Below are 23,063 nucleotides of genomic sequence, written 5' to 3' on the forward strand. Positions count from 1 at the left end.
TGTGCAATGTGCTATACAATAATGGTGTGTGTGTGTGAAGCAATATCTTATTTGTGTCAAAGAAGATTAAAAGAAAGCTATGTGATCCATCTGGACCATAGAACTTCGTGCTATATCTAGACTACTGCCACTTGCTCAAATTGATTACCCATTGCCACTTTAAAACTGTTGAAAACAACTGCTTCACTGATTCCTTTAAAATCCATTTTGTTTTGTTTAAATTTCTAAGGCAGAATCATGGTCAGTATAACACATTTTCATCATATACATTTAGGTGTGATCAGTATGTTCTTTTCCTTTCTACATGTCACTTAGTAGTTGACACAGATTAGCAATGAGGGCAGAAATCAGTCCAAATCTAGTTTGGGCCACAACCATGAAAACCTCTTTAAAAATTAAGGAAATCTTGCAAAGCAAAATAATCCTCGATGGGAAAAAATGTCTTTTATATGTAAAACATGTGCTGAATGTTCTATTCAGGAGCTCTTCCAATACTTGTGGTTTACCTCCTGACATCCAACTGAATGAGGTTTGGTAGTGGTGACTTACCCTGGCAAGATTTACTGTCTGAAGCTGGAGTGAATCCCATCTCACACTCACAACGGTATCCACCAGGAATATTCAGGCACTGTCCATTTTCACACAGATTGGTATTTTCTGCACATTCATCAATATCTATTGAATAATTTTACAGCGTTAGAAATTTGTTCTCTAAATATTCATTTTGTTCACTTCCACTTAAACCCCACTGGTAGAAAAGCTAGTTTTATATTCTCTGTTTTGTCTGGCACTTTTTGCTAGCCTTTGTGGATGTGATGCTAAGGTCAAGATGAATGCAGTTAAGGGCTCTGACGGAACTACATGTCCTCACAGTATCTCAGAAGCTCTGAATTCTGCTTCCAAAAGAAATAAGCAAAAAACATGTATTTATTTTGGAAATCTCTTTCTTTGAATCTTGCTCTTACCTGAACAAGTAAATCCATCACCAGTAAATCCTTCTGCACAGGTACAACGATATGACCCAGGAGCATTCACACATTGAGCATTTATACTACACTGGTGTGTTCCATTAGAACATTCATCAAGATCTGCCAGAAAAGTAAAAAAAGTAGAAAGTGATGGAAGAAATTCTACAAGTGCTTATAAAGGCTATCACTTGGAATTCCATGATATCCTTAGCAGATGCTGCTTGGTTCAGTTGCTTAGTTGCCTTGCTCAAGCTATAGACTTGGCTCTCAATCTTCATGGACATACCACATCGTTTGATGTAGGAGGTCCCATGTCCAATCCCTTTATCTCCAGTTAACACGAAAGACCTCTGCAGAAGAGCCACTGTTAGTCAAAAACATAATACTAGCCTAGATGGACCAATAGTTTGACTAAATATAAGACAGCTTCATGTGGTCACCAGAATATCTTTGCTTACCATTAAGCAACAAAATACCCACTTGATCGATATTCAATTAACATTGCCAAAACACTGTTTTTAAGGTTTTAAGCTGCATGCCTACATGATATGGTTCAAATAAATAACTAAAATATCTGTATGCCAAGTGTATTAGTCATTTCATTTATGGGATGGTTTTACTACTATATGGCTCTATATGGTTGCCTAATGCAGACCTATGTCTGTAACAATAGATGAAAGGGACTCCTTCAAATCACCACCTTGATGCATGTATGCAGGTGCTTACCAAGAGAAGGAAAGGAGGCAAACGCAGCACCCCTCAGGAGTGGGGAGGCTGGCTGGCACAGTGCACAGAAGATGATGAAAGAGGCTTAACCGGTCACATAGGACAGGCCATATGGATGATGAGGGCAGCAGGGCACATAACCTCCAGGATCCATTATGGGTAGAGGAGTTTGGAGGGCTGGATACTGTGGACAAGGGAGCCAAGGGAGCAGAGAGTTACTAGGTCTAAATCCAGACCTTGCTAGGAGATTTCAATTAGATTTGGCTTCAGCTGTCATTGCAACATTGTCACTTGGCAATTGCAAGGGAGCAATAAGGCAAGGACCAGTATGGAACAGAAATAATAATGCTGGGAATTAAGTTCAATTTTGATTGTAAGTGGCTTGTGTAGTTTAACAATCCTTCTGTACTAATGGGGTTGCTACAGACCCCAAGAGTTTTCAGAAATAATGGTAAAACTTATAAAATGCCTATCTGGACAGCAACTTAATACTCCATACATTAATTCTGGAGTCAGTTGTCCAATGGTAGTCAGCCATTTTCATTTTGTAAATGTACATTTAACTAACTTGCTGAAATTGATGGAAAAGTGAAACTACAGAATACCATTCAATCTTCAAACACTTCTCAAAGTAGGGAATGGGAAAATATTTTATTTCTTGTATCATAGATTCATTTTTATATGGTTACATGCACTAGAGTTTTCTGCTCCTAATTAAAATTCATCACAGAAAAAATTACAAAGTAGGTTTATCTTGACACAGGAGTTAGTATCACACATAAATTTGCAATACCGATTTATTACTTGCAATGGTTGTTTGGGGAAAGTTCCCAGTTAGGCTATAACAGTTGCCACCTTCCGTTATTAGCTATGAACCTTTAGCATTTGTGGTTTCCATTTTCCTTTATCTTATGTGAACAGTGTAGGTTCCAGTTTAGCCCACTCACGTTAGTGTTAAACTGAACTTTGGAATCGATTCAATTTTTTTAAAAAAAACTATTTTCCTTTTGAATAAATCATGTATTTATTCTTGATCCTGTCAAAAGGAAATTAGTTTACCTGTGCTGTCAAACTGTCCTTCTCAGAATAAAAGGATAATCATCACTGCCTGTACTTCCTGCTTTTCATTTCCTCAGGGTTTACAACATTCCCTGAAAAACTGTGCATGCTCTTGTACGTAAGCAGGCACCTTGCTGCCCAAACATGGCATAATACTTTATGTATATGATGAAGTGGACTAATGCCACTAAAGCTTATGCCATAATGTATCTGTTGGGTTTTAAAGCTACAAGACTTTTTGTTGTGACAGACTAAACACAGCTACCCCTCTGGACATTCTGACAAATTAAATTCATTTTAAAAATGAGAAGTCTTGATAAATATTAATTCATTACATATGAAGCTGATTTAAGAGAAACTGCCAGACTGACATAGGTCTGAAAAGAGATGACTATTTTCTTTCTAGGTTAAGCCTATGAAAATGTTTGAATATTTATGAAAGGATTAAAAAGGCACCGGAATGTTATCCTGGCATGCCAGAAAATGAGGTGATATCATACTGTAAATTTCAAGAAAAGAAGGAAATCTAGATACTTCTCCCAAAATGCACACATATTTTGCTATGATTTTATCTTCTGAATCTTTGTGAGTTTTTTTAAAGAGATATATAGCTTTTCTACAATAAATAAATAAACAACACAATGCCCATAACATTACCCAACAACATTTTGTCAACAGCAATTGTTAAGGTAATTAACAGTAACTTTACTTTTTGCATTTCAATTTCCTCTGTCCTAATTGATTACAATACTATCTCCCACGACTAAGCATGCACATAGAAATCTCTTCATACATTTGACAATGTGGGTACTGTCCATAAATATCATCAATGTGTTAGCCTTTAAGATGCTGACATAAGTAACACTTAAAAGTCATTTTGTGAGCTGAACAATTGTATTGGTTCATTTTTACTCACCAATACACTTAATTCCATTTCCAAGCCATCCTTCTTTACAGCTACATCTGAAGCTTCCTGGGACATTGACACATGAGGCATGAAGATCACAATTGTGCGCACCAATCTCACATTCATCCACATCTGAGAAACCAAAAGTTCCATGTTAAAATCTTGAATTTAGAATGCCAGATATCTTGGCAATAGTGTTAATCAAAAATATCAGGTAGCATGATTACACGATGTTTTTTTATAAAGATGGTGTGTCAGACAATGTAAGATTACAGATTTTAGGAAATATGTGCAAGTATTGAACACCAGCTTATTTCTTTCAGATGTTTTCTGGAAAGCACTGACAGAGTAGATATGGATTACCATATACAAATTCTACACAAGGATACTGCTATTAGGTGGAGGTATGTCAATATAATAAGAAAACAACAATAACCATGCTTTTATTATGTTACATTCCTGAGTGATGCAATACAGATTATATTTCATGTGCAATGTGTGGTGCTCTTAATCAGGTTGGGACCACTGTGTTTGTGTGGAAATTAGTTCTTTTCACAAAGCAAGATTTTTCTTTTAAATTTCATCTCTGTGCTTCACAGATGCTTAAGAAAGGGTGGGGGGGACACCTCCATTAATCCCAATGAGTTTCTTATATTTACTAAAAACATCAATACTGATGTGTGCTGTGCAATCTGTGCATGTTCAGTCAGATGTATGTCTCACTGTGTTTACAGAGGTTTACTCTCAAGCATGATTGCTGTGCAAAAGCCATTCAACAAATTGTATTGAAAGCTAAATATTCAGGTAGGGACACATTGAATCTGGCAGTGATTCTGCATAATGGCATTAAATCTGGAAATAACCCTGGCAAGAACCCTTCCCAACAAGTGATGTGCATGGCCAATGAGTTGTGCCACAACTATATTTAGTGTAAGAGTAAGCATCTCGGTTTTGAACTTCAGGCTATCAGGTATATTTAGTGTTGAATCCATGTTCTTGTATGTGTGTGCATTCGCGTGTGTATACTGATGATGTTAGATGGCAAATGATACTTGTAATGCTAAAAAACCCCTAACAACAACCTTAATGAGTGGTCTACAATAATCAATGGTAGTTTTTAGGAAAGGCACAACATATACCTGTACATCCTGTGGTTCCTTTCTTGACAGAATAACCCAGCTGGCAATGGCAAATAAAGGACCCCTTGGTGTTTTCACACTCTCCAAACATACAGATGTTTGAATTCAGATCACACTCATTCACATCTGTAAATTTACACAGCTCAGTTATTAACTACAACTTGATTTTACTGTAGAATATATTCAAAATAAACTGTTTTATATATAAGAACTACAGAAAAAGCAAGTACACTATTTGACTTACATTTTATAGTTTCTTCAAATCATTATATTATATTTAGATTATTTAACAGTTTTAATATACAACTTTTCATTTTCATTTTAAACAAATCCCAAAATTGTTTACAAATGACTAAAAATATAAAAACAAAAGACAAAACAAACACACCGAAGAGACCATGTACACACACAACAGTATAATGACGTTGGTACAAAGGCTGTATGTATGGAACACAGTGGCTAGAATATCACTGTCTAGGAATAGATACAGTTGCCATACTAGACTAAGCCTGTAGTGAGCATTCCTAGCTATGGAGATCATTTTAGCCTCTGATGACAGGGACAGATCCAGAAACACCACAAACTATAAACATGTTCCCTCAGGGTACACGATACAACTCTATCCAAAAGTGGGGATTTCCAAAATTCCCAGACTTACAGTGACTCGGTCTTAGCATTCAGCATGCTGGCCCTTATGCAGCCCACCAAAGCTTCCACAGACCAATCCAGTCTGTGAATAGCTTCCCTTAATAGAGATGTAATGGAGAAAAAGCAACCACCTGACTGCCCTCTGACTGCAGTTCGTTATCAGTTCCTCCCTGAATCCTACCCCCATCTGCGCCCTCTTCTCTTTGAAGAGCTTCATCAGGGAGTGTTTGTACCACTGGCACCAGATATACATCTTCCTGCAATGAAGTCTGGTTCCCACGGGATGTCTCCTTCTCCTCTATGTGCGCCAAAGACTCCTCTGAGTCAGTGCACACGACAGGTAGTAGTTTGCCCATGTCTAGATTTCATTTAACTTATAACAAAGATGCTGCCAGATGGATGCTACTTCCTACCAATATCAGTTTAAAAGACAATATGAAGCTATTTTATCTTTCTTTCTTTCAGATATCTGTGGTAAGAAAAGTGAGAAGAAATGGTGAGAAAACACATTAAGGTTACAGACCTGGGAGTTAGTAAGGCCAATTACACAATACACACCACCACATCTGGAAACACCCAGAGTTTGAAACCTCATTTTTGAAGATGCCACCAAATCAAAATATTAACTAAAACATTAAAGATGTTTCTCTACAGAAACCATTTTCAGCTGATTTTTAAAAAATCACATATAACAAAACATTAATACTACATTTACATGCTGATGCATCTTCTTAAATGTACATCTACATTACTTACCAATGCATATTTTCATATCCATTGAAGCCATGAAACCATCGTAACAAAGACAGCGATATTCTCCAGGAATGTTAGTGCACTGCCCGCCATCACAGATTTCTGGGTTGTTTTCACATTCATCAATGTCTGAAGGAGAATTTGGGGTACCAAGCATAAAAGCAAATATTATTTTGCAAACTATCTCAACTGGTTTGTACGCTGGCTAAAAAGTGAAGGTTAGGTGTACAGAACATATTTTGCATGCAGAAGGTGCCAGGTTGAAATTGTGGTATCTCTAGATCTGAGACTGGAAAGCCTCTACTGGTCAGTGTTAACAATATTGGGCTAGGGAGACCAATACCCTTGGTTTACAGCAGCTTCCTATGTTTTTACACCAAAAGTACAATTGGTTGTTTAAGTGCACCATTGCCTTGTTTAAATGCACAACAATCTAGCTATCTGGAATGTTCTTCCCAAGCAGATCCACCTGGCGCTTTCCTTACTTTCTTTTTGGTGGCAGGTGAAGACCTTCCTTTTCAAAAGTATATTAATAATTAATTGCCATTTGACCTTTGTTTTGTATTTCTGCTTGTATTTTATTGTTATTCTATTTTAACATGTTGTTATTTGTTTTTAATGTCCTTTTATTGTGTTTTTATCTTGTAATTGTGAGCCACCCAGAAGTGCTATGGCACAATTAGACAGCAAACAAATGTTTTAAATAATTAATAATAATAATAAACAATGCTACTGACAACTGCAGCAGTATAAATAAGGCAAGAAGGCATGATCTGTGCATTTATCCTCCTTTATATTTCAGGTATAGGGCACAGAGATTGCACTGTTACTGCCAGAATGTTGTTAGAATGGTAGAAGTGGAATCCTGCAACAAAATGTAGCAGTGTGAAATGTTCCACGGTTCCAGCTGCTCCAGACCTCCACTCCTACTCCACTTTCTACCCACGTCCCCAGCAATCAGCATTTCATGGTCACTGAGCATGCTCAGTCCACACTGGGCTTTCTCAGCAGAGAGAGTCTACATTTTGGTTCTTCCACTACCACCATTTTGCCGGTGTTGCAGTGGTACTCAATGTATGGGTGCTCAAGCTCAGCCATATTAAAAACTTGGATTTCTCCACCGATTTCTATAGTCACACCCTTCTTCCATCCCTGCAGGCATTTAAAATAGCTTCCCCACGTGAACCACTCTATGGCTTCATTTTCTGTCTTCTGTTTCTAGTTCATCCATTCCTTTAGGATTTCTTTCTCTCTCAGCATTCTGTGGGCATAAGAATGTTTGGAGAAGTTTCTCATAAAATTCTTTCTTGATTTGTGTAATTCTGCAAACCTTATCCTCAAGGCTGCTGATACCTTGTTCTTGTGTGCCAGTGCTGCTGTTTTGAATATCTATGAGCAATTGATACAGACAGAAAGGAAATTATGAAGGATCACTTTTCGACCTGACTTTCCATACTACTGATGGCATTCCAAAACAATCATGGCCTTTAGATGGTGAAAGAACATGTGACCGGCGGGATATGTAAGGCATTACTGCAGCAGTACACTGTCCAGGACTTGCTCCCTGGTTAATGCTACGAATGCCAGTATTAACACGCTGAAGAATAATAGCCGCCATCTTGAATGCACACCTTAATGTGGTGAGGGGGTTTGAGAGTGTTAAGGAAGCCAAAAGCAATGCTTTCAGGAGGTGAGAATAGTCTCACTAGGCTGGTCTCCTAGCAGGGTCACCCAAGGTGTAATGGTCAAGGTTTAGAGATAAGAGTAAGATGGCAAAGGGGGCAGAAAAACTTCTAAAAGGCAACTTCTGGTCTGCAGAAGTGGTTGAAGATGACACTGGTGAAGGCTCTTTCATGGACAGTGGCAGTGCAGCTCAATTTTCTCACTTCGTAAATCCTATGATGAAACAATCCAAAACGAAATGAAAGACAGTGACAGGAGATGAGATTCCCCCAGGTTAGAAGGCACTTTATGAGCTACTGGGGAAGGTCAAAGGTAAAATACAAATAGCCTTGTAGCTAATGACACTACTAGATCAAACCCAAAAGGAAATCTAGGGCCCAACACGCACAGAGGTGAATGTACAGTGCTGTACAACACATACAATTGGAACATGGAACGTTAGAATCAAGGCAAACTGGAAATCATAGAAGAAATAGAAGATGAGCGTCACAGGAGTTGGCCGAAGCAAACTAAAGTGAACTGGAATAGGACAGTCCCAATCAAACAAACACAGTGTTTTACTCTGGAAATGACAAACTCAGAAGAAATGGGGTGGCTCTAATACTGAGGCAAGAACTAGCACAGGAAGTAAGAGGCTATAATGCAAAATCCAACCAAATAATATTAAACATAATTAATGGAAAACTTATCAACATAACAATCAGTTAAGTCTATGATCCAACAACAGATGCTGAAAAAGAAGAAATTGAAAACTTTTGTGCAGGTGTTCAAGATGAAAGGGATTACACACCAAAACAAGACTATGTTATTTTTATTTATTTATTTATAAATAACATTTATATGCCGTCCTTTATGACAACGTCTCAGGATGGCTTACAATGTCTCAGGGCCGCTTACAATGTCCCAGGACAGCTTACATGCTGTTAATCTTAGGTGACTGGGATGAAAAAGTAGAAAGCAAAGCAGAATCAAATGTAGGAAAATTTGGCCTAGTGATAGAAAATGAAGCAGGAGAATAAGCCATAGAATTTTGTGAAGCCAACAACCTGTTCACTGCAAACACACAGTTCAAGCAACTGCTCAGACAACTGTATAGTTGGACTTCACCAGACGGCCACTACAGAAATCAAATAGATTATGTAATTGGAAGTAACAGATAGAGAAACTGTTTTCTTGCTGCTAAAAAAGACCAGGAATTAACTATGGCACTGAGCATCAGTTCTTAATTTCAAAGATAAAAGTCAAGCTAAAAAAGATCACCAGCAGAAACATAGTGACATACTGCCAAAATATAACTTAAGTTTAACATCCCTGAAAAATTTAAAGTTCACAGAAAGAATAGACTTATGCTGCTCAACTTAATCGCCTGTGAGCCAGAAGAATTCTGCACTGAAACCAGAGACACTTTTAGAGAAGAATGCCAAAAGACAATTCTAGCAACAAGAAAGAAAAAGTCTATATGGATAAAGAAGAAACACTCACTGTTGCAAAGGACAGAAGAGAAACAAAAACAAAAGGCAACAAAATAGGGTTCGAATACTGAATGAATCTTTCCAGCAGCTATCATATAGACACAAAAAGAATTATTACAACGTTCAGTACAAAGAAATACAAAAAAGGGAGGAAAAGACCTCTTCTAGAAAGTCCAAGAAATCAAAGGAAAATTCAAACCTAGACTAGGAATGCTTAACGACAAGCAAGGGAACACACTATCAGACTAGGTGAAAATAAAGAGAAGGTGGAAAGAATAAAGAAAATACAGAAGAAGAGATGAAACGAAGACAGACCTCTTTGAAGAGGACTCCTATGAAAAAAAAGCCTGCAATATTAGAAAGTGAAGTGAAAGCACTTGCAAAGAATAAAGTACCTGGAGTAAATAGGATACCAATAGAACTATTCCAAGCTGCAAAAAAGGAGCAAGTCCAAATCCAAACAAAAATATGTCAACAAATATGGAAAACCAAACAATGACCCACAGACTGGAAATATATATTCCAATTCCTAAGAAAGGAGATAGAAAAGAGTATAGCAACCACAGGACCACAGTATTAATCTCCCATGCAAGTCATGTTCAAAGTTTTGCCACAAAGAATCTACCCCACACAGAGCGAAAAACAGCAGTTCAAGCTGGATTCCGAAAAGGAAGAGGCATTCAAGATCATATTGCAAATATATGTTGGCTATTGGAGCACACCACAGAATTTCAAAAAAGAACAATCTATGCTTTATAGCAAAGTCTTTGTCTATGTAGATCACAAGTAGCTATGGGTGGTCTTGAAAGAAAAGGGTGTGCCCCTGCACTTGATTATCCTGATGCCTAACCAGTATCATGGACCAGAAGCTACACTTCGGTCAAAATTTGGAGAAATTGAATGGTTTCCCATAGCCAAAGGCTTATCTCCTCATTTGTTCAATCTGTATGCTGAATACATCATAAAGAAAGTTGGATTAGTATCAGAGGAAACCATGAAAATATCAATAATTTAAGATATGCAGATACTACTACTATCAGAAAGCAGCAGCGACTTGAAACAACTCCTGATAAAAGTGAAAGAAAAGTACAAAAGCAGGACTGCAGCTGAATATTAACCAAAGATTATGTCCACAGAAGAATTAAACAACTTAATTGTTTAACTAAGTTGTTGTTTAATTCCACAGAAGAATTAAACAACAATTCGTTCTTAATAACAAAGAAATTGCAATTGTGAAAGATGTCCCATACTTCAGCTTAGTCAGCAGTTCAAAGGGATAGTGCAGCCAAAAAATTCAAAGAAGACTGAGACCTGGGAGGGCAGCAATGAAGGAACTAGAAAACATCATCAAGTGCAAGGATGCTTCATTAGAAACCAAGGCCAAGATCATCCAGACCATTGTATTTCCAATCACAATGTCTGACTATGAAAGCTGAAACAAAGACAGCAGGAAGAAAATTGATGCATTTGAAACATGGTGCTTTACAAATCCCTGGACCAACAGAAAGACAAACAAGTGGGTCCCAAATCAATTCAAACCAGTTTTTCCTAGAAGCAAAAATGACCAAACTGAGACTGTCCCACTTCAAACGTATAATGAGAAGGCAAGAATCCTTGGAGAAGACAATTATGTCAGGGAAAGTCCAAGGCAGAAGACGAAAAGGAAGACCAAATATGAAAGGGATTGAATCTGTAAAGGAGCCACAGCATTGAACTTGAGAGAGTTGGACGGAGTTGTCATGGAAAAGACATTTAGAAGGGCTTTCATTCATAAGGTCACCACAAGTTAAATATGACTTGATGGCACAGAACAACAGCACAAATAACAACAACAACAACATCCAGCATGAACAGAATGAATAGTTTTAGACTGCTTAAAACATTTCATATGCACAGGAAAGTTTACATCTAATGCAAAATCATTGCTTGATATATGTGCAAGGCTTGGGCTCACCTGCTCCTTCCCTTCCTTATACCTACTGATTTCCTCCTTCTGATTTAGGGCAAATTGTATTTTTCCATAACATCTGACTGATTCTAGTCTGGAGGGCAAGAATGAATCATACCGTGCCAACTTGAAAAACTGGGGCCTACAAGGGTAGGAAAAGGGGAAGCATGCAAACCCATTCACTGTTGGCATTTCATGTGAACCAGAAACAGCAGTTTGCCTAAAGTCCCTAGAGAGTCCACTAAGGACAGTTAAGATGGTTATGGCGAGTCTAATCCAAAGATGTCCCTATCATGGTTCATTCTTTAAGCCTTAGGCCACCACAACAGATCAGCTGTTCATGTAAAGGAGTTCATGCACATTTCATAATGTTTTGTGAATATAGGTCTGAGCACCAGAGTTGAGCTTTTTGTCTTCATTTTCTTACCTGCACAGGTCCTCATATCTGGCATTAGAGCATATCCACCACTGCAGCTGCATTCATAGCTGCCTTCTGAATTAGTGCAGTGGGTGTCACAGCCTCCATTCATAATCATGCATTCGTCAATATCTATGGAACATGTATTTATTTATTTGTTTATTTATTAAAACATTTTTATGCCGCCCCATTCGCTGAAGCCTCGGGGCGGCTTACAAACAATAAATAAAGGCAATTATAGTATAAATTACAACACATATAAACATTAAAAATCCAAAAAATACAATATAAAATAAGCCGCCCTGGCCAGATAAGATCAAATAATATTAACAGTTAAAATGCCACTTAAATAAAAAGGTCTTCGCCTGGCGCCGAAAAGCAAATAACGACGGCGCCAGGCGGACCTCTCTAGGGAGCGCATTCCATAACTTAGGCGCCACCGCTGAGAAAGCCCTCCTCCGAGTAGCCACCCTCCTAATTTCTCTCACGGGGGGCTCCCGGAGAAGGGCCTCTCCCGCTGATCTCAAGGGGCAGCTGGGCATATATGGATGTAAGCGCTCCTTCAGGTAACCAGGACCCAAGCCGTTTAGGGCTTTATAGGTCATTACCAACACCTTGAATTGGGCCCGGACTTCAATGGGAAGCCAGTGAAGCTGACGGAGAACTGGAGTCATGTGACCATAACGCCCAGTCCCCGTCAGCAGCCTGGCAGCTCTATTTTGAACCAACTGAAGTATCCGGACCGTCTTCAAGGGTAGCCTCACGTAGAGCGCGTTACAGAAGTCAAGGCGGGAAGTCACCAGTGCATGTGTCACTGTTGCCAGGCAGTCGTACTCCAGGTAGGGGTGCAGCTGATGAATCAGCTGAAGCTGGAGGAAAGCGCTCCTCGCCGCTGCTGTTACCTGAGCTTCCAGTGAAAGCTCCGGGTCGAGGAGCACTCCCAGGCTGCGGACCTTGTCCCTAGGAGGGAGTGCAACCCCGTTCAGGGCAAGGTTCAATTCACCCTCTCCGAAGCCCGATCAGCCAACCAACAGGACCTCCGTCTTGTCTGGATTGAGCTTCAGTTTATTGGCCCTCATCCAGCCCATTACCTCGGCCAGGCACCGGTTCAGTACAGCCACTGCCTCACCTGGATGGGTGGAAAACAAGAGGTAGAGCTGGGTATCATCAGCGTACTGATGATTCCGCAGCCCACACCTCCTGATGACCTCTCCCAGCGGTTTCATGTAGATGTTAAACAGCAAAGGGGACAAAATGAACCCCTGCGGTACTCCATGGCATAGCTGCCATGGCGCAGAGCCACAGTCCCCCAGCACCACCTTCTGGAACCGGCCGTTGAGATAGGAGCGGAACCACTGCAAAGCAGTGCCTCCGACCCCCAATCCTGCAAGCCTATCCAGAAGGATACCATGGTCGATGGTATCGAAAGCCGCTGAGAGGTCCAGGAGAACCAACAGGGACGCACTCCCCCTGTCCTTCTCCCTGCACAGGTCATCGTACAGGGCGACCAAGGCAGATTCAGTACCGTACCCGGGTCTGAAGCCGGACTGAAATGGGTCCAGATAATCAGTTTCATCCAAGAGTGCTTGGAGTTGTCCCGCCACCACCCGCTCTAACACCTTGCCCAGAAATGGGATGTTGGCCACTGGTCTATAATTAGTGGCCATCTCTGGATCCAGTGACGCCTTCTTCAGGACCGGTCGGACTACCGCCTCCTTTAAAGGGGCAGGCAACCGACCCTCCCTCAGAGAAGCGTTAACCACTTCCAAGATCCAGATCCCAATCCCGTGCTTGGAATTATTTATTAACCAAGACGGGCAAGGGTCCAATAGGCAAGTGGTGGGACGTACTTGTCCAAGCACCTTGTCCACATTATCGGGCCGCAATAACTGAAATTCATCCAATAATTCTGGACCAGACGGCAGCATTGGCGTCTCCCCAGAAACCTCTGAATCAATAGTGGAATCCAGCTCGTGACGAATCTGAGCGATTTTCTCCCTGAAATGCCTGGCAAAGTTGTCACAGAGGGCCTTTGAGGGTGTAACCAGGTCTTCTTTCCGGCCTGGATTAACCAGGCCATGCACCACTCGAAAAAGCTTCGCTGGACGGCATTGTGAGGAGGCAATGGAAGCGGAAAAAAATCTCTTTTTCGCCGCCCTCACCGCCACAGCATAGGCCCGATAGTGGGTTCTCAAATGTGTTCGATCAGATTCATCTCGTGATTTCCTCCACCTTCGCACTAGCCGTCTCCCAACCTGCTTCATCGCCCTCAATTCAGGAGTGTACCAAGGGGAAGAGCGGGCTCTGCCTGGTGGGAGAGGACACTTAGGAGCGATCGTGTCAACAGCCCTGGTCATCTCCCCATTCCATAGTTCGACCAGAGCCTCGACAGGAGCACCCAACTTGTCAGCCGGAAACTCCCCCAGGGCCTTTAAACCTATTTAAGCTAGGTTATTATCCATCTACCTTTTGTCCCTTCTATAGTACCCTCCCTGTCTCTTGTTTTTCCTTAAATGAGATTAAAAACAAAACAAAACAGAAAAAATGGGCTTCTGTGGCTTATTTTTCTCTTTCTTCTTCTTACCAGCAGATAAAAGCAATGAGTTTGAGGAGCGAATTGTTTTTAGCATGATGGGACATTAGGGATCAATGTGAAATAAAATGAGAATGTAAAGAATGACTGAACAAAAGTGACAATAAATTCATGGCTTACATCGAATCTTATCTGAGTGAACTTCTGCTTGTATAACAGAACTTAGCCTTATTTTCCTGCCTTCAAGCACCACCCAAATTTGGTTTGATGGGTGCCTTAACATCTGCAGCAGCTTTAAGACACACATAGGATGATGCTGGTGCAGCAGGAAACTGATCCATTGGTACTTTCTATCCTATCACTGGTGGACAAACAGGGTTTAATATAATGCTGTACTGGGATTTTTTAGAGTAGAAGCATAAAACAGTTTACAACTGGACTGATTTTGAAAGACTCTCAGATAAATATTTTACTTGGCATTATGAAATTAAAGTTCAGAGAAATACATACTGGAAATATATATGAAAATAAAAATATGACATCAAAGTGTCTAATACTTGCCAATGCAGCCTTGTCTGTCAGGAGTGCCCTGATACCCAGGATTACAGGAGCACTGATACGTCCCAATCATGTTTACACATTTGCCATTTCTGCAAAGGTTATCACTCAGAGAACATTCATTAATATCTGAAAAACAAGAATTGTTTAGTTTATATACTGGTCATTGTGAAGTTCAGAATATAGGAATGAAATAAGAAGCTAGCCTTCCAAGAAAACAGTTTCTGATAGTAAGTTCTAACCTCATTCTGTCAAAATGCCATTAAAAACTCAACAGATAAAAACTAACTCTTATATTACAGGGCGATGTGGTTGCCCCTTCCATGTGATCTCACTGATCTAATGATACCTGCATGGCAACAATCACACTACTCCTGTAATCCATGATCCAGTCCTAACAAAAATCAAAATGCAAACAATGCTATACACATGGACACATACATAGCCTAGCAATATCCACCCATATAACGCCATTTAGTCAATGGCAAGATCCAGACAAAAAGTCCCTTGAAATATGCTCACTTTCTGCACAATTTATTAGTTTGTTTAAATATTGTATCTCATCTTTCTGGGGTTCAAGCTGGCTAAAAAAATGTGCCAACTAAAATATGAAAAAGTTGATTGAAACAGCATAGCAGCAACAACAGAAGTCCCAACCATATGTCTTCCAAAAAAAAAAAAAAAGGTCTTGAGGTATGAGAAAGAACAAAATCTACATTTCACTTGACAGATTGTAGCAGCATACTGGGGCAACTTGATGGGGCTCTTTCTTTTTTGCTCTTTCTTTTTGATTCTGATATATCTCAAAGCCATTGGAGTGTCCTGATAACAGATTTCAGTGTAAAAGAATTAAGAAACATTAATTCATGAGATGAGTTCATCTTCAGTAGCAGTTGTGAAGTCAGAGATAATGAAGTGAAAACTCCCCTTGGCTCTGCTTGGAATCATATTTACAAACTTTATCGGTAAATGTTCAGAAAGAGAATGTCTGTTTTCCAAGAATTATCTCCCAGCCTTAATGTTTTCAAATGCCCCTCAACATTTCATGTTTTAGTTAAGATTTGTATAAACCCACTGGTGTCAGCACTAATGGAAAATGTACTAAGCACTAATGGAAAATTTAGTGTATACTAAGTATACCAAGTGTCTATCCAGGACTATGCCTAAGATTTTCATATAGGTTTTAGAATTTCCCCTGTTATGGTCAGAGAAGCTCAGGAACTGCACCACTTCCTTGCTTCCAAATCTCGTGTACCTCCCTGTACCAGTTGCTCAGAGACTGCACAGGTGCTTTAAAACTCAGAACTTTTGCATAGATCTGTATGAGCCATTTAGTGCCCAGGATAGGTAGCTTGGCTGGGTAGTCTGACTGACATATTTGAAGAAATTGGTGGTAGTTTTATCAAATGTAAGAGCTTAATATTAAGAAATTCTGCCCATCCAAGTTCAAGGCATTTTACATTTTAATCCCAGACAAAATGGCCGGTTTGTAATATATTCAAGCACTACAGATACAAATTTCTATTTTGAATCAAGGTATTACAAATTATTACTTGATATAATGCACAGAAAATATTCTCAGGCACCTAAAACTTACCCACACAATCTTCACGTGATGAAGACAATTCATGTCCAAGAGGACAATTACACTGAAAGCTTCCTTCAGTATTCAAACACTTGCCCCCTCTACAGAGAAGAGGGTTACGTTCACATTCATCTATGTCTGAAAAGAAGACATGGAAAAAACAATTTTAAGGGACAATTTGAGATGAGGTAAAATATTGTTAACATCTGGAAGTAATCAGGAATGTATGCCTTTCTGAGAAGGAGATTCATAACTATCTACTCATTTCCTTCAGTTTTCAAAATAAATAAAGATAAAATTGTATTCTATACAGAAAATTAGTAATTTGTTCATCAGTGAGAGACCCATAAAATAATATGCAGAGTCCTAAAAAAGAAAGAAATCTGAACATCTAACATGCAGCATGGTTTGATTTGTATCTTCTAATGCTCCTACATATACTGTTTTCTCATAAATAAATTTTCTCCCAGACTGAGAGGCTCATTTTAGCAAACAACGCAAGCAACAAAAATGAGATGAAGGGTCACATGTTTCTCACAGGTAGCATAGCATCTTTTGCTGCTGCTAATAATATGACATTGGAAAATATGTTATTTTATATCCTAGAATTTGCACAATTTTTAGAATAATAGCTTTCAGCTTATCTTAAAACATTTATGTAATGTTATATTTATTTTCAGTGTCTAATGGCACCACTAATCTTGTAACAGCTTACTTTGCATTCATGAAAGGAGCACTGAGTTACTAAACTTGATATACTTGATTGTTGATTGCAGGTATACAATATGTTTGCAAGGTCTAAAATGCATATCTAGTATGTATATTAAAATTTCTATCACTTACCCATGCAGTTCTTCATCATCATAAACCCACTTTCATAGCCTTCAAAGCACTCACACTCAAAGCTTCCTGGAGTATTTACACAGGTTCCACTTCCACACAGGTCAGGTGAGATATGGCACTCATCAATATCTAATTTCAGAAAAAAATAGAGAGGTTTTGATAACACCAACAAATTAGCCTTTTGATGTTATAATCTGCAAAGATGGTTGGTAATAATAAAACACTGTTGAGGCATCAGGAATCACAGTTTTTTTATAACTGGCAAGAAAGTTTATGAGATTTGAAACTAAAACCTGATAATGAGATAATAGAAACATATACAATGTTATAACTAGTAATGGCTACAACTGTTGACAGGCTATAGTGCCAATGGTAGATTTTCCCCTGGAAACTTTACCTAGGTTTCTTTTGACCCCTATATAGAGAAGTTATGAGCAAGTCCTGCTTCCTGGGTGGAAGGCAATTATTTAATTCTTTGGCGCCAGGTCAAAACCATTTTATTCAATCATTATTTTAAAAATTATTAATGGTTTTCACAGTCACTTTTGACTTTATTTATTTATTTTTATTGGTTATCTTTTGTTTTATTATATCGCAGTTGATTGTCTTAGTGCATTCTGATTTTAATATTGTAAGCTGTCCTGAAATGTCTCACATATAGAACAGCATATAAAAGTTTTAAATAAACAAATAAATACATAATTTCCCCAAGAGGATGTCCCACCAGACTCAACAGGGTCAACTCAGCTGTGTCTGTCCAGGGCTAAACAACACTATGATCAAGTTTAAATGGAAGCCTTTAGTGCCTTACCCACCAGCTCTGTTCTATCCTGACTCAGAGGAAAAGAAGGTAAAAAGCCTCACAAGGGCCACCTTCCAAGTTTCTTCCTGATTTCCTCTTCCATGTGTCTACATCTCCAGCCCCTTAATAGGAATTATTACATGAAAGCGTGTGCATATGCTCACACAATGAGACATAGATAGAATGAAGCAAAATTTTATGGATATGTCGGGAAAATGGAAAAGTCTGCTGAAGATAGAGTTTGTGGCGCTCTATAAAAATCTTTTCTGCCCAGAACACTGGACTTGGAATCCTTATCCCCACCAAAAGACTGACCCTGTCTTCCAGCCAAGAGGTACTACTATGCCAGAGGTAAAGGAAGCTCTCTTGACACCTGGGAGGGAAAAGGCTTTGGGTAATATTTTCCTTCCCAACTTTCAGAATTGCTTTGAGCTTAAGAGTTAAGCTGAGCAAGTGCATTTCCCATCAATGCAATCATTATAAAAACAAGGAAGGCACCAGCTATAGCAACATCGGCATTCAGAAAAACCTTGGTTCACATGCCTTACCACCCACATTTTATATTGCACCAGCACATTCTATTTCCACAGTTCCAGAACAAACTTCTTTTCACTTTTAATGTACAGCCACCCACAGTGCACACATCTATTCATCACAGTTGTAGAAAGTCTCAAGCTAAACCTGAACCTCAGATTTCATAGGTGCTGACTTTTGCTTTTAGAATAATACTAGATGTTGATTCATTTGGACAACTTGGCATCCTGTTTGACCCAACTGGCTATGACAATTTAGATAACCTGCATTTTCCAGTGCCTCTGTGAATGATTCCCAGTGCATTCAAACATAATTTTGCTGATTGTGGATGTACAAAGCCTTAAAGGTGGAGACTGTTGTTTTAAGCAATTATTCCAAAGACCCCACTGTCAGCAATATTCTTACAAATTCTTTCATACTTGCATATTATTATGAAATGAAGAAACTAGCATTACAAACTTAAAAATCTGGAATAATAAATGAATGGCCAGAATCTCACAGAATAATAGCTGAGGTCTAGTCTTGATATGCAGGACTATAGCACAGTATATGACTGTTTTACAAGGTTACTCCCAGAATTCCTGGACTATGATGTTTTAAGAGTTAAATCCAAATATGGACAACTATAACTGATTTTGCACTGATGCCAGAACAAAGCATGCATTACCTAGATATGGCTAACCGAAACCTTATTTGTAGGGAATTAAAACAACACTCTTTCAAACAAAAACAACAATTCTCACTGCTGGTTCTAGGTTCTAGGAGACCTTAGCTGACTTGAAATAATACTTGAAGGAATACTCCTTCTGACCGAAATCACCCAGATGCAACAACTGGATCCTTCCACCAACTGCTACTTCCAAGGGAGGTTACGTTTGTGGTAACAAAGAGGAGAACTTTCTCAGTGGCAGTTCCCTATTAAAGAGGCCTGCTAGGTTAAGACTGTCCTCTAGGTCAAGGCATTCAACAGTTCTAAAGAGCACAAGAGAGGAGCTAAATGTCAGTTTAGCATGCTATCATTTAAATTCAGTTCTTAAATTTGTTTTTAATTTAAGTGAATTTAAGTAAAATTTTATGCTTGCATTGTTATCTATATTTTAAATTGTATTTTTGAGTAGCTTTAAGCCTCCCAGACAGCTTCAGCTATGGCACAAAATAGAAACAAACAAACAAAAACTAATAACAACGACAACAGTAAAATAATGTAGAGGTCATCCCTCTCCCTCTCTTCCTTCTCACTTCTGTTTATTTGCTTGCCTTTCCATCTCCATCCTATCAAAACCTGGTTTGAAAAAGAAGACAAGATAGACAGAAGTTACTGTTCTTTTTACTTGCTTCTGCTACTGCTTTTTCTCTTGGAGAGGTCAAATAAGCAGGCAACAACAACAAAGAAGAGAAGCCAAGGGGCTGCAAGTATGGGCAGTAGGCCCCTACTGGGGTAGCCTTTAGTAGCTGTCTAACTGGTCCCTGGTCTTTGATCATAAAGTGGAAAATATTGCTTGCTCGCTTGCTCTCTCTCTCTCTCTTTGGGGTGGACATGGGACTTTGTTTAATGAAAAAGAGACACAGAAGTCTGAAAGTTTTAGTGAATAAATGGGGGTGGAGAAATAAAAGAAAGGCCATTTTTCAACCAACCAACCACACACAGACAACTCCCTTCCTCACTGCCCCTCTGGGTAGAAAAGTGTTGAGAAGGACATTTCAACCAAGGATTTGGAAAGAGTTGAATTGTTGTGCCCCTGCCATTTCTCCACTCAAATTCACATCTCTTTGTGGCTAATTTTCATTTAAAAACATACACCAGGGGTCTGATACACATTTTGTCATGCAATATCTAGTTTGGCCTTCTGATGACTATGACAATTTGACCCATCACTTACACTTACAAATGGTACTTACTGTAGATCCCTGAAGGCTAAAAAATACTGAAAAGCTGATAGTAGCAGGGATTCCTAACTAGCCAAAGTAATGAAAAGCAGCTACGGGATGCAAATATGACTGTTTTGCAAGCCTGGTAGGAGATGGGTAAGGTCTCAAGTTCCCTGACATTTACCAATCTCAAACTTACCTGTACAATTTCGCTCTTCCATATCTAATGCAAATCCACTGTTACACCTACATTTGAAGCTTCCAATTGTGTTTCTGCATTTGCCATTTGCACACATGCCAGGGAACACTTTGCACTCATTTATATCTATAAAAGAAAAGCAGGTGAATATAATTACATATTTTATGCATATGTGCTCAATAACAATCAATGCTTCTTCAACTATACTATTTTGTGCAAATCAGCAACCTAGAACAATTTTTTCTGGTTCAAGGGCTCCATTCCTTTGGAGAAAAGAGGCCAGGGACCATATATTGGTGGCAGCTGGGCCCAAATCCAAAAGAAGAGAATGACAGAATCAAAAGTGGGTGAGAGAACCTTTTCTCTTCCATTTATCCATCATCTAATGATTCATTTTTCCATTAATATTCTTCCTCCCTTTCATATTCTCCCTTCTTAGCTCATTGGTTCCATTGTTGTACTGCTTTGACACTGAGGAAATTTTTCATGAAGTCTAGCCAGAACCTAGCTTCCTGCAACTTGACCCCATCATTCCATGCTCTGCCCTCTGGGATAATCGAGAAGAGATCCTGCCTCCTTCTTTGTGACAGCCTTATAAATACTTGTAGAGTGCTATCATATGTCCCTTCAGACTTCTCTTTTCAAAGCTAATCATGCTCAGTTCATTTAATCTCTCTTCTTAGGGCTTTGTTTCCAGTGTCTGGATCCCTGTTGCCCTCCTCTGAATCTGTTCTAGCTTGCCTGCATCGTTCTTAAACTGTGGTGCTCAAAACTGGATACAGTACTCTGTGCCTAGGATGGACAGAAAATGGGATATTTTCAGATTAAGTAATAATACTGCCTGATTAAATATTAACAAAATGCACAGAGACATATTAGACCTTATATGGTCAAATTCTGTACTTTGAGGGTCCACTAAATTATTCAGAGATTTAAGAGACAGAATTGTATTCTGCCAAACAGCCTCATTCTTTCATAAGCAGTTGGCTCTATAATAAACTCAGCTTCACAGACAACTTCGCTGAGTAAGAACTTCAAAGTTATAGGCATCACAGAGTTACAATACCCAAACAGCAACACACTGTAGGGTAGAACATCTCCACATTTCACAACTTTTGAAAGAAACTTTCATTTCCTTCATAGTCAAATAGTGGAGAATATTATTTCCACACCTTACTTTCAATAGCATAATGGCAAAACTAGGTATTACATGGTATACTTTCCGACATTTGTAATGAAAAGCACATGTAAGAGTCTGCAAGTATGAGTAAAGGGGTGGTTGGGAAAGAGATGCTTAAGCCTGACTCTACCAGCCATTTCCCTTTTCAAAAGCAGTTCTACAAATTATTTTTTTTATCTTGGCATAAAAGGTACTGGTTTGGGTGTTCTTGAATGAAAATAGCGCTGGAGGATAAATAATTAAGCAACCCCTCTTCTGATTCCTTTGCTTTAACCCATGGGTCCTCAAACTAAGGCCCGGAGGCTGGATCTGGCCCGCCATGCCCATTTGGACCCATCCCGCACGTGCCCACGCCCACCTCACCTCTCGCGCAGTTTGCTCACTCAGAGAAAACAAGTGGCTTACTCGCTCAGAGAAAACGATTTCCAAGCAAGCAAGCCTCCGACTCGTGTGCTCACTTCGGGACGCATGCCTGGCCCCACCTTGCCTCGCCTCCCCTCACTGCGTGCATCTGCCCATGCCTCACCTCGCCTTGTTGCATGCCCTGCCCCCGCCCCAGCGCACATGCCCGCACACGCTGCCCTCACACCGGCCTGCACACACCGCCAGCACCATCTTTCCAGCCTGCACTCAGCACTGGCAGCTTTCACCTGGCCCCCTGGTAAAAAAAATTTGAGGACCCCCTGCTCTAACCTATGGGCCTGTGTATCTTAACAAGTGACCATTACACATACCACTATGTAACATCCACCCAGATCATAAGAATAAGCCTAGATAAGAACATGAGAAACAAAGAGACATAAGCTTTTCATCCTGTATCTTAGAAGAGGGACTGCACATAATGTTCACAAAATGGCAGCAAGGAGAAACTAGAACCTCTTGAGTCCTATGAACTTCTATAAGCCTTGGTAAATTTTTGAACCCTTTGACCCTCACTAAGCTTTTCTACACAGGGCTCTGAATTTGCTGTTGTTACTTTTGGTTTTGTTGCAGAACTGAGATCCTAACACTATTCAAGAAGCATTTCCATTCCTGCTTTTCTACTGCATCAGCTCTCCAGGTGGCATTGTGATAAAATTGAACAGTGCACGCAGGTGGAGAAAGTGTTTTCTTTTGCTTTTACAGCTTTCCCAGCAATAAAAAAAAAATACTCAGCAAAAACACTAGGAGTGAAACTAGGAGGTCAAAATGTCATCAAAAGAACACACACATTGTGTAGAAAAGCTCAATGAACAGCTA

General features: G+C 39.5%; 1 protein-coding gene across 2 annotated transcripts in view; it reads right to left on the minus strand.

Moving 5' to 3' along the window:
- FBN2 (fibrillin 2) overlaps positions 1 to 23,063 on the minus strand; it is a 191,646-nt gene that overhangs the window by 52,022 nt on the left and 116,561 nt on the right. For both annotated transcript variants that reach the window (XM_044446643.1, XM_044446642.1), the window contains exons 25-34: positions 20,645 to 20,770; positions 17,241 to 17,369; positions 16,410 to 16,535; positions 14,816 to 14,941; positions 11,731 to 11,853; positions 6,204 to 6,329; positions 4,800 to 4,925; positions 3,670 to 3,792; positions 966 to 1,088; positions 550 to 675 (exon numbers count right to left, since the gene is read on the minus strand). In XM_044446643.1, coding sequence (XP_044302578.1) covers positions 550 to 675; positions 966 to 1,088; positions 3,670 to 3,792; positions 4,800 to 4,925; positions 6,204 to 6,329; positions 11,731 to 11,853; positions 14,816 to 14,941; positions 16,410 to 16,535; positions 17,241 to 17,369; positions 20,645 to 20,770 — 1,254 coding nt within the window. The remainder of the gene's footprint in view (positions 1 to 549; positions 676 to 965; positions 1,089 to 3,669; positions 3,793 to 4,799; positions 4,926 to 6,203; positions 6,330 to 11,730; positions 11,854 to 14,815; positions 14,942 to 16,409; positions 16,536 to 17,240; positions 17,370 to 20,644; positions 20,771 to 23,063) is intronic.

The sequence above is a fragment of the Varanus komodoensis genome, unplaced genomic scaffold (assembly GCF_004798865.1).
Source record: "Varanus komodoensis strain SLA01 unplaced genomic scaffold, ASM479886v1 scaffold5, whole genome shotgun sequence".
NCBI lineage: Eukaryota > Metazoa > Chordata > Lepidosauria > Squamata > Varanidae > Varanus > Varanus komodoensis.